Here is a 12,500-nt window from a genome sequence, read left to right as displayed (position 1 = left end):
GCTCTTAAGAGGGAGCTAAAAGAGAACTAGATAAATGTACAGAAAATGAGGACAGGTAAAAGTAGGCAGCCACGTTCTAGAGACTGCCACTTGTAAACTTTGTTCTTGAAATAGCTTGTAGTTTTGAAAGGACAGATTAGATACAGAGGAAAAGGAGATGGGACAAATTTATACACGGTCACAGAATCTTGAAATACCTTCTAATTTTGAAAGGACAGATTAGATACAAACGAAAGGAGATGGGACAGATTTATACATGGTGATGAGAGGTTCTTGAAATACCTTCTAATTTTGAAAGGACAGATTAGATACAAACGAAAGGAGACGGGACAGATTTATACATGGTGATGAGAGGTTCTTGAAATACCTTCTAATTTTGAAAGGACAGATTAGATACAAACAAAAGGAGATGGGACAAATTTATACATAGTGATGAGTGGTTCTTGAAATACCTTCTAATTTTGAAAGGACAGATTAGATACAAACGAAAGGAGATGGGACAAATTTATACATAGTGATGATAGATAGACAGACAGACAGACAGACAGCCCAATTTCATACAGGAGCTGCCACGTGTAAACCTCGAAGATATTTTTACAAGCTTCCCTCACATACGTTCTTGAATTTATGAAAGATAAAGATTGGACACAAGAGAGCAGGAGGACAGATTAAAGGTGAAAGCGACTGCCTTATGATAATGTAAACTTTTCTTTTTTTTCAAGATAATTGTTGTCAGAAGCAACTTACAGTATCAAGGAGGTGTTGTTAAGGAAAGACCGATTGAAAATTTCGATGTAAAACTTATTTATTTATTTATTACTGGTGGTGGTGGTGGTGGTGGTGGTGGTGGTGGTATAACAGTTGTAGTTGTATGTAAGCTCTCTCTCTCTCTCTCTCTCTCTCTCTCTCTCTCTCTCTCTCTCTCTCTCTCTCTCTCTCTCTCTCTCTCTCTCTCTCTCTCTGGATATTTCAAGATATTCTACCGTTTAGAGAGAGAGAGAGAGAGAGAGAGAGAGAGAGAGAGAGAGAGTGTGTGGAAATGACCGTCACACGCCATTCAGCTTTGAAAGAGAGAGAGAGAGAGAGAGAGAGAGAGAGAGAGAGAGAGAGAGAGAGAGAGAGAGAGAGAGAGAGAGAGAGAGAGCTTTAACATAATCCATGCATAAAATCAACATTTACATTCTTAAGATTCTCTCTCTCTCTCTCTCTCTCTCTCTCTCTCTCTCTCTCTCTCTCTCTCTCTCTCTCTCTCTCTCTCTCTCTCTCTCTCTCTCTCACCTTTTTAGGACATTTCTTTAGGTGTCTTTTCAAGCATCACTATCTCTAATTTGAAAAGTAAGATAAAAGCTAAGTACGTTACGGTTTTTGCTCTCTCTCTCTCTCTCTCTCTCTCTCTCTCTCTCTCTCTCTCTCTCTCTCTCTCTCTCTCTCTCTCTCTCTCTCTCTCTCTCTCTCTCTCTCTCTCTCTCTCTCTAATGACATGGTGTTACAACAATATTACTTAATTCACAAGCTGATTATGGTAACCAGGGTAGGCTCTCTCTCTCTCTCTCTCTCTCTCTCTCTCTCTCTCTCTCTCTCTCTCTCTCTCTCTCTCTCTCTCTCTCTCTCTCTCTCTCTCTCTCTCTCTCTCTCTCTCTCTCTCTCTCTCTCTCAAAATGTCCTTTGTTACCAAGCTAATGAAGAAAAATCATGATACCCACCAGCCCATGCCCTCCTCCTCCTCCTCCTCCTCCTCCTCCTCCTCCTCCTCCTCCTCCTCCTCCTCCTCCTCCTCCTCCTCCTCCTCCTCCTCCTCCTCCTCCTCCTCCTCTACCTCCACCTAGTAACCAGTGCCACCTGTGACCCTGGCAGCATTACTCCTTCACCCACCTCCCCATCTTCCCTCCCCTCCTCCACCCACCTCCCCTCTTCCCTCCCCTCCTCCCCTTGTTCTTATCTCCAATGATAAGAGAGAGAGAGAGCGTGCAAGGGGAGCGTCGGGGGATGAATAGGGAGTTTGTGGGGAACATATGGTGATGGGGAGGAGATAAGGGGAAGGAGGAGGTGAGAGACGCTGAAGAGGGAATAAGTAGGTGTGGGTGTAGTTGCTGAGATTGAAAAAGGGACAAGGTAGGAGGTGGTGGTGGTTGTGGTGGTGGTGGTGGTGGTGGTGGTGGTGGTGGTGATATAGGGTAGGTTTGTGTATGTGTGTGTGTGTGTTTGTGTGTGTTTAGTTGTTATTGGTGGTTGTAATGGTTTTTGGTGTTACTACTACTACTACTACTACTACTACTACTACTACTACTATCACTATCACTAAACATGTAGGAATAAAGGGTTAATAAATAATACATCATGACTAACTCTATTGTGGTCACTGATAACACACACACACACACACACACACACACACACACACACACAGCAACAGTGGACGTGCGTGCAATGATAAGAGGAACAATGCAATGGGACTTTAATACCTCTCTCTCTCTCTCTCTCTCTCTCTCTCTCTCTCTCTCTCTCTCTCTCTCTCTCTCTCTCTCTCTCTCTCTCTCTCTCTCTCTCTCTCTCTCTCTCTCTCTCTCTCTTTTGGTTTCCGTGCATTCCAAGTACAGGGAGAATAGTAGTAGTAGTAGTAATAGTAGTAGTAGTAATAGTAGTAGTAGTAGTAGTAGTAGTAGTAGTAGTAGTAATACCTGAACTAATTAAAATTATATTCACCTTACCTATATCAAATGTGCATGTGCGTGTGCGCGTGTGCGTGGGCGCATGCACGTTTACTAGATTCCTGATGGCCCTCACCCACTTAACAAGTCTCTCTCTCTCTCTCTCTCTCTCTCTCTCTCTCTCTCTCTCTCTCTCTCTCTCTCTCTCTCTCTCTCTCTCTCTCTCTCTCTCTCTGTATCACGTGAATCCCTCTCATTTATCACGTGATTCTCTCTCTCTCTCTCTCTCTCTCTCTCTCTCTCTCTCTCTCTCTCTCTCTCTCTCTCTCTCTCTCTCTCTCTCTCTCTCTCTCTCTCTCTCTCTCTCTCTCTCTCTCTCTCTCTCTCTCTCCTATCCCTATTAACTGAGATTAAATGAGTATAAGGGGAACGTCCTTCACTTATCTTCCTCCTCCTCCTCCTCCTCCTCCTCCTCCTCCTCCTCCCCTTTGTCACTACTTGTACTTTTCTTACCTATCGTCGGGTTCTAGAGAGGGGGGTGGGGTGGACAGGTGTATAGGTATTAATTGGTGTGGGTGTTGGGGGGGTGTAGCGGCCAGGTGAGCGTGGGAATGATGGGAGTGTGTAAGGATAGGAGGGGAAGGGATGGGGTGTGTGGGTGGTGGTGGTGGTGGTGGTGGTGGTGGATGTTTGACTGAATGAATGATTGAATGAATGAATGAATGAGTGATTATCTGACTAGCTGACTAGGTAACTATGTAACTAACTGATTAGCTGAACCTCTAACTATCTAATTGGCTGACTGGCTGACTGACTGACTGGCTGGCTAACTAATTTATTCATTACCTATTTAACCTACTTAGTGAGAGACTGACTGACTGACTGACTGACTGACTCACTCACTCACTCACTCACTCACTCATTCACTCATTTATTACCTATCTACCTGACTGACTGACTGACTGGCTGGCTGGTTGACTGACTGGCTGGTTGACTGACTGACTGACTGACTTGCTGACTGACTGACTGGCTGGTTGACTGACTGACTGACTGACTGACTGCACAATAAAACTCAAGGCGACTGAAATAACAAGATACAAGAATAACTGATTTATTGACTGGTGGACTGACTGACTGGTGACTGACTAACTGACTGACTGACTGACTGACTGTCTGGAGGTGTCTGAGTGGCTGTCTGATGTCTGAAGGAGATAAAAAGGTGAACACACAGACAAAATTGCTTCTCCTCCTCCTTCTCCTCCTCCTCCTCCTCCTCCACCTCGTTCTCAAGATGCTGATTAGGTTGGTAACTATAGCATCACCTCCTCCTCCTCTTCCTCCTCCTCGTTGTCCTTTTCTCCTCTTAATCTCAACAAGAAATATCTGGATTTTATAATATAGGACACGAAAGAAACAGAATTAGATCCATCCTCCTCCTCCTCCTCCTCCTCCAGTCTTGCATCCTGTTCTATTATGGAGTGACCGAAGGCGGAGGAGGAGGAGAAGGAAGAGGAATATAAAAATGAAGAAAAAAGAGAGGAGATTATGGAAGAGACGTGACATCCAGAGAGAGAGAGAGAGAGAGAGAGAGAGAGAGAGAGCAAGGGATCAAGGTACATAAATCTCTTATCTGGGGTCGGTTGAGCACAGACAGACACGGAGACTCGAGATGTACAAGAACTCAAATCTTAGCAAGGTACGATAGTTTTTCCTGCGCTGCCGGAACCTCGCAAGCTATATAAGGCCCACGCGCCCCGCCACTATTCAGTCTTAACGTGGCACTGTTCCGTGAGGGTCAACGCGATTTGATCTCGCTTGAACTTTGCAACTTTTCGCTATCCTACCGCAAATATGGTGGCTGTGGCTAATGCTGTGGTGAAGCGTGCTGTGATGGAGACGACGCCCAACCACCAGCAGGAGGAGGAGAGTGTGCTGTCCCTGATAAGAGCTGTGCTGGATATAAAGGGCGTGTCATCGCTAAATATTAACCTGAGGGCGCTGGTACACCTCCTGAAGAAGGTGCTCAAGCCAGAGACGTGGCAGACGCTTCTTCAGGTAATGGCCCGGCAGGAGTGGGTTTGTTGGCTTGTTATTGGGTGGTTTGTGTCTTGTCGGGTAAATGGTTCGTCTTTTTTTGAAGCTCCGTTAGTGTTGGGCAGTTTCATGTTTCGTTGCTTCATGTTAGCAAGTTTTCGAGGCTTCGTTGGTTCATTTCGTGGGAGTTTACAAGGTTCGTTTGTTTATTTGTATATTTTTTTTAAGCTGTTATGTTTTTTAATTTATATTTTTTGGGTGGCTTCGAGATTTGAATGGTTCCTTTTGTGGGTTTTTGAAGCTTTAATCATTAGTTTAGTTTTCGATGTTTATTTTTGTTGGGGGGCATGTGAGATTAAGGCTTCGAAGCTCTAATTATTTGTTTCTGGCAGGTGTTTAGGCAGGTGTTTAAAACTTTACTGGTTTGGTTCAGTTACGTCAAGTTGTACAGCCTTAATTTGGTTAGGTTTAGTTCCGAAGCCTCACTGGTTCGGTTAGGTTTTGAAGCCTGAATGAGAGAGAGAGAGAGAGAGAGAGAGAGAGAGAGAGAGAGCGCCGTTAACTGGAAAACCTGTCTTATACTGGAGGAGGAGGAGGTGAAGGAGGTGAAGGAGGAGGAGGAGGAGGAGGAAGAGATGATCACTGCCCTGCTTGTATGTTACGGTACCCTCTCTCTCTCTCTCTCTCTCTCTCTCTCTCTCTCTCTCTCTCTCTCTCTCTCTCTCTCTCTCTCTCTCTCTCTCTCTCTGATACAATGATTTTATTTCAGTTTTTTTCATGATAAGTTTTCAGATAAAGAACACTAAATCTGTTCCTCCCCTCCTCCTCCTCCTCTTCCTCCATGCCCTTATGACCTCGACACGTGACCCAGTTTAGTTCATTCATTGTCCCGAAGCAGCGAATGAAACAGCCTTAGAGAGAGAGAGAGAGAGAGAGAGAGAGAGAGAGAGAGAGAGAGCACTTGAGAGCAGACGAAAGAGTGATAAAAAGGTGCAAGAAATAAATGATAAAAATTAAAGGCAGCGGAAAGAGGAGGAGGAGGAGGAGGAGGAGGAGGAGGAGGAGGAGGAGGAGGAGGGGGGGTAATATCTAGTATCCATGGAGAGTAAGAGAGAGAGAGAGAGAGATTAAAGGTCATACGCAAAATTAAAGAGAATTAGATTAGTAGTAGTAGTAGTAGTAGGAGTAGTAGTAATAATAAAAATACTACTACTACTACTATTTTCTTCCTCTTCTTCTTCTACTTCTACCACCACCACCACCACCACCACCACCACCACCACCTACCGCCCCTCAGCAAGGATAATAGTGAGTCAGTGGGCCCTGGAGGGAGCGTGACCCCTGCCCCCCGCAAGGTGTGTGTGCGTGCGTGCGTGAGCGGTAATCGTGAGCGTGAGTGCGGCCAGGTGTTGACCATTGTCCTTTAAATGTCCCTCACGCCACGCCGCTATCTCTCTCTCTCTCTCTCTCTCTCTCTCTCTCTCTCTCTCTCTCTCTCTCTCTCTCTCTCTCTCTCTCTCTCTCTCTCTCTCTCTCTCTCTCTCTCTCTCTCTCTCTCTCTCTCTCTTGCACATCGGTTCTGTCCTGTTTTCTTTATCATGATGTGTATATTTATCTCTCTCTCTCTCTCTCTCTCTCTCTCTCTCTCTCTCTCTCTCTCTCTCTCTCTCTCTCTCTCTCTCTCTCTCTCTCTGACATGCATTACTGACGTCAGCAACAGTTTTTAGCACCTATCTCATCTCCTCCTCCTCCTCCTCCTCCTCCTCCTCCTCCTCCTCCTCCTCCTCCTCATTTATCGATTGAATAACTTTCCTTATTTGATAAATTTTGCAACCTTGTACACTCCTCCTCCTCCTCCTCCGTATCTTTTCCTATGACCTTCCTCATTGTTTTTATTCATAGTACTCTCTTTTATCTCTCTAGCTCTCTCTTGCATCCTGAAATAGCGCTCTCTCTCTCTCTCTCTCTCTCTCTCTCTCTCTCTCTCTCTCTCTCTCTCTCTCTCTCTCTCTCTCTCTCTCTCTCTCTCTCTCTCTTACCCTTTTTCTTTAGTATTGTCCTCTTTTCTCCTCCTCCTCCTCCTCCTCCTCCTCCTCCTCCTTCTCCTAGCCTCCTTTTTCTCTTCTCCATATCCAGAATTGAAGAAAAGCGTTCAGAATCAAAACGACAGGAGGAGGAGGAGGAGGAGGAGGAGGAGGAGGAGGAGGAGGAGATACGGAGATGAAACTTTACCCTCTGTCCTCACTATCTCCAGGAGGAACAGTGGTGGAGGGAGGGAGGGAGGGAGGGAGGGAGGAAGAAAGGGAGAGAAGGAGGGAAGGAGGAAAAGCATTGAAAATATTGTGTGAATCCTGTGTTGTTGTTGTTGTTGTTGTTGTTGTTGTTGTTGTTGTTGTTGTTGTTATTGTTGTTTCTTAGCACCTTACTGCTTTCATGGTGTTGGTTGTGCAGGGGGTGACTTTGTGTGTTTGTGTGTGTTTGTGTGTGTGTGTGTGTTGAGATGAGAGGTGTAGAAGGAAAGGAGAGATGAAGATGAGAAGAAGGAGAAGGAGAAGGTGGAGGAAGTGCCAGAGATGGAGAAAAAGAGAACAGGAGAAAAGAAATAAAGAAAAAGATGATGAAGATTAAGATGGAGATGAATATGATAATGATGATGATAAGAAAAGAGATGAGGAGAAGAATACTGAGTTAAGAAGAAGAAGAAGAAGAAGAAGAAAGAAGAAGAAGAAAAGAAAAAAAGAATGAGTGAGAAGAAAGACTAGATGGAGAAGAAGAAAGAAAAAAATATACAGAAAAGGAGGACAGAGATAAGAACAATGAAAAGAGGAGAAAGAGGAGGAGAAAGGAGGAAGAAGAGGAGCACTAAAACAAAGAGGAGGAAGAGGAGGAGAATGAGATAAAGAGAACCCACATTAGAAGAAGTAGAAGAAAAAAGACAAAAAGAGGAGAATGATAAGAGGAAGAGAGAAGAGGAGGAGGAGGAGGAGGAGGAGGAGGAGGAGGAGGAGGAATATAGTAGCAGCAACAGAGAAGGAGAGAAAGAAAAAAAGAGGAATAGAAAAAAAGGGAGAATAAGAAGGAAAAAAAGGAGAAGAAAGAAGAAAAAGGTGGAGGAGGAGGAGGAAAAGGAACAGAAAAAAGAGGAAGAAGAAGAAGAAGGAGAAAAGAGGAGGAGGAGGAGGAGCAGGAGGAGCCAACCAACCAAGTGCTGACAGTTGCGTGTTTATCTAACAGAACGCGCTCAATGAATTCAACTTTCTGCACGAACGGGAGGTGCTGGAGCGTCAGGAGGCGGAGGAGGAGGAGGGGGAGGAGGAGGAGGAGCGAGGACCTGACCATGGGGGTGTGGTGGGGGGCGGCGGCCAGCAGGTTAGTATCGAGGAGGTGGTGGAGGAGGAGGAGGATGTGGAGAGAAGAGAAGTAGAAGTAGTTGACGAGGACAACAGACTCCACCACCCGCACTACCACCACCACCACCCACACCACCACCACCACCACCACCACCACCGCTCCACCCCGCCCCACGCCACCTCGTCCTCCCCACCTACTTATTATGTTCATCTGCCCGAGGATCAGGTACACACTACCCCACCTCTCCCCTGCTCACTCTTACTCACTGGCCTCCCCTCTCCCACTCCTCTCCTCACCTCTAGTCCACCTGTGTGTGTTGGTCTGTACCTGGCAATTAATCTACCTTTATTGGTTTGATGTGGTACTTGTATTAGTCTCCCTCCTCTCTCTCTCTCTCTCTCTCTCTCTCTCTCTCTCTCTCTCTCTCTCTCTCTCTCTCTCTCTCTCTCTCTCTCTCTCTCTCTCTCTCTCTCTCTCTCTCTCTCTCTCTCTCTCTCTCAGCTAATCTTCATTTTCATTTCATTTTCTTCCCCTTTCTTTTCCTTTTTCCTGATTATTTTTTCCTATTCCTATTTCTCTGTTCTTATCCTCCCTTTTCATTTCTTCCTTCGTTCCTCTTCCTCCTCTTCCTATTATCTTCCCTCTCATTCTTTCTCTCTTATCTCTCTCTCCCTTTAAAATTCCGCTTTTCTTTCCGTTTTTCTCCCTCCCCCTCTCCTTCATTCTCTTCTCTTTTATCTTGTTCTTTATCTCTTTGCTTCTCCTCTTCCCCCTCTCTCCCCTTCCTTTCTCCCTCCGCAACATTGTGTTTCTAACTAACCGTAAAACAAAACAAAAAAAGTAAAAGGCACCTCTCTCTCTCTCTCTCTCTCTCTCTCTCTCTCTCTCTCTCTCTCTCTCTCTCTCTCTCTCTCTCTCTCTCTCTCTCTCTCTCTCTCTCTCTCTCTCTCTCTCTCTCTCTCTCTCTCTCTCTCTCTCTCTCTCTCTCTCTCTCTCACATTCGCTCGGTGGTGGAATTAATATTTTTGTTTTTATTTTTGTTATTAACTAAACAAAGCCATAAACAAATTAAAACAACAAAAGTGAGGTGTGTGTGTGTGTGTGTGTGTGTGTGTGTGTGTGTGGTGCTAGTGCTGGTGCTGGTGCTGGTTTTGAGAGAGAGAGAGAGAGAGAGAGAGAGAGAGAGAGAGAGAGAGAGAGAGAGAGAGAGATAAGAAATTTGCTTTATCTGCCGTCATTCGCTCGGTATCGCTTTCCTGCCTATTATAAAGTACTGAAACCTTTATAACACGATCCAATCCTCTATAACAAGACTGGATCCTCTACTGTAGGCTACTGGATCTCCTGTAACACGATTCAGTTCTCTATAACACGACTCGATCCTCCTCTCGCAGACTAACAGTGTTGCCAGATGCTGCTTCTTTGTTTATTTATTGCCTTGCTTTGTTTGGTGCTTCGCTGCTATGGAGAAATAAAAAATATGTATAGAAAATTAATGCTTTGTTTCGTATGTGTATTGGTTGTATGTATGCTTGTGCGTATATAAGTTTGTTGCCTGCATGTTAGTCTAATTAGGTGGATATTGTGTTTTTAATTACAATTGTGTTTACTTGAATATAGAAGGTAGAGTTTTAGAATTTTAGGTTGACCGGTTGTATATTATTGATCTGTAATGTATAGTGAAAGATTAAATAATGGTAACTTTAATTTTTTTGAGTTGATTTTTTTCATTAATTAATTGTGTAGTGAAAAGATACTTGAATAACAATAGTAATCTGGTAGAAATGTACACAATTACTATTAGTTTTGTAGTGCAAGATAATAGACTTAGCAAAGGTGAACACTAAAGATAGATAGACAATTAGTAGAGAGAGAGAGAGAGAGAGAGAATTAGTACCGCAAATATCTTACTAACAATGTATATATGAATGTATGCATAACTAACTAAACCACCACCACTACCACCACCACCACTACCTAACCTAACCAACCCCAACACATTGCAGGTGGGCGGCGGCGGCAGCAGCATGGTCGGCGGTGGGAGAACGGACACGGTAGAAGTGGAGGAAGTCCGGCCGAGGAAACTACCTCTGTCTAGATTCGACCGTGATAGAGACTCAGCATACGACACGTTCCGGCCGCCAGCTTACGGAGCAATGGGGATGGAACAGTTCCGCCTGATCTCTGTCCTGGGCCGCGGTCACTTCGGCAAGGTGATCCTGGGACAGTACAAGAACACTGCGGAGTATTTTGCCATCAAGGCGCTCAAGAAGGGGGACATCATTGCCAGGGACGAGGTTGAGAGCCTGCTGGCGGAGAAGAGGATATTCGAGGTGGCTAATTCTGTGCGCCATCCCTTCCTGGTGAACCTCTTTGCCTGCTACCAAACTGAGGTGAGTGTGGAATGAGTGTGGAGTGAGTGAGGGGCTGTGTTGTGTTGTGATAGACTGAGATTAGTGTGTAAGTAGGGATGTGTTAATTAGTGAAGGTGTTGGTGTTGTGTTGTGTTGTTTGGACTGAGAGGTGAAGGGATGTGTGTGTGTGTGTGTGTGTGTTTTGTGTGCATTGAGATTGAGTGACTGAATGGTGGTGGTGGTGGTGGTGGTGGTGGTTGTGTATGCATCTGATCTGTTTATCACATTATTATTAGTGTCACCATCTTCCTTTCCATATTCACTGCTTCCTTCATTACCTCTTTCTCTCCTTTCATTCCTTTCTTCACCTCCACTAACTTTACCTCCACCTCCACCTTCACCTCCACTAACTTCACCATCACCTCATCCTCCTTTATCACCACTATCACTTTCTCTACCAACAGACCACCTTCATCCCCTCCTCCTATATCACCTTTCTTACACCACCACCACCTTCACCCTCACCCTACCATTCCTCCTCACACTGTCCTTCACCCACAGACACACGTATGCTTTGTCATGGAGTACGCGGCGGGCGGCGACCTCATGATGCACATCCACGCTGACGTATTTGATGAGCCTCGCGCCGTTTTCTACGCCGCCTGTGTCGTCCTGGGGCTGCAGTACCTCCACGACAACCGCATCATCTACCGCGACCTCAAGCTTGACAACCTTCTGCTCGACACGGAAGGGTACGTCAAGATTGCCGACTTCGGGCTGTGCAAGGAGGGCATGGGCTACGGTGACAGGACGGGGACCTTCTGTGGGACGCCCGAGTTTCTGGCGCCGGAAGTCCTCACAGAGACCTCCTACACCCGGGCCGTGGACTGGTGGGGCCTTGGCGTCCTAATCTTTGAAATGCTGGTCGGGGAGGTGAGTGTCTCGAGGCGTTTGTTTGTTGGTGTGGCTTGTATTTTTTTAAGCTTATTTCCTCTCTCATCTTGTCCTGTTTTCAAAGGCCACAGAGATCATTAGTCAAGTATATTTAGACGTGCATTTATTATTGTTTTTTTTTTTTTCAAAGGCCACAGAGTTGGCTTAACAGGTTCTTATGGGTGTTTCTTGTGTATAGATGATGTACAATGTTGTTTATCTAGTCATGAAAGAACTCCATAAAACCCTTGTAACTTTCCTTAGAGCCTACTAAAAGTACAAAATCCCCGCTAAACTATCTCTAGAATCGCGAAAAACACCCTTGAAAACCATCGTAACTTTCACTAGAATCTCTTAAACATGCATAATCTTTCTTATATTACTAGAATCTTGAAAACACACTAGCATACCATCCCTCCCTCCATCCCTCTCTTCTCCCATCTCTTCAACTCCCCATACAAACCATACCCTACTCTCCTATCTCCTCACGTGTACCCATCCTTCATTACTCCCCATCTCCCCATCACCCACACCTAGGCAAGATCAGATAAGATTAAAATGACACTGCTCTCACTGATAAATAATTCTCTTTAACTGATTTTATTTACAAACAATATCAGAAGGGACAGAGAAGGAAGGGGAGGGAGGGAAATGGGGGAGGAGTAAAGGTTGAGGAGAGGCCCTTGGGGAGTGAGGGGGCAGCGAGGGGGTGGGGGAAAGTATCACGTGTTTAGCTTAGGTAGGTGAGGTGTGTTTGGTTGTTTACTTATTTACCTGGGCCATCTAATCTTGCCTCATCTGGATAACGCATGTAGGGAGTAGGTCTCTCTCTCTCTCTCTCTCTCTCTCTCTCTCTCTCTCTCTCTCTCTCTCTCTCTCTCTCTCTCTCTCTCTCTCTCTCTCTCTCTCTCTCTCTCTCTCTCTCTCTCTCTCTCTCTCTCTCTCTCTCTCTCTCTCTCTCTCTCTCTCTCTCTCTCTCTCTCTCTCTCTCTGGTGTGTCTATCTTAGCATCTTATTATAGTGTTTGTCAATTTTTTTTTATCTTTTCTTTCTATATTTAGGTTATCTGTGAATCTCCTTGTCCTTATATTCTCTCTCTCTCTCTCTCTCTCTCTCTCTCTCTCTCTCTCTCTCTCTCTCTCTCTCTCTCTCTCTCTCTCTCTCTCTCTCTCTCTCTCTC

General features: G+C 45.2%; 1 protein-coding gene across 9 annotated transcripts in view; it reads left to right on the top strand.

The window, feature by feature from the left end:
• Positions 1-12,500, top strand: part of LOC135115525 (serine/threonine-protein kinase N-like) — a 148,341-nt gene that overhangs the window by 130,978 nt on the left and 4,863 nt on the right. For 7 of the 9 annotated variants that reach the window (XM_064032386.1, XM_064032387.1, XM_064032389.1 and 4 more), the window contains 3 exons: positions 7,917-8,051; positions 10,040-10,426; positions 10,949-11,320. In XM_064032386.1, the coding sequence (XP_063888456.1) occupies positions 7,917-8,051; positions 10,040-10,426; positions 10,949-11,320 (894 nt within the window). The remainder of the gene's footprint in view (positions 1-7,916; positions 8,052-10,039; positions 10,427-10,948; positions 11,321-12,500) is intronic. The other 2 variants (XM_064032392.1, XM_064032390.1) reach the window with 1 other exon arrangement.

This window comes from Scylla paramamosain, chromosome 29, assembly GCF_035594125.1.
Source record: "Scylla paramamosain isolate STU-SP2022 chromosome 29, ASM3559412v1, whole genome shotgun sequence".
Lineage (NCBI taxonomy): Eukaryota > Metazoa > Arthropoda > Malacostraca > Decapoda > Portunidae > Scylla > Scylla paramamosain.
This window is presented reverse-complemented; position numbering and strand designations above follow the sequence as displayed.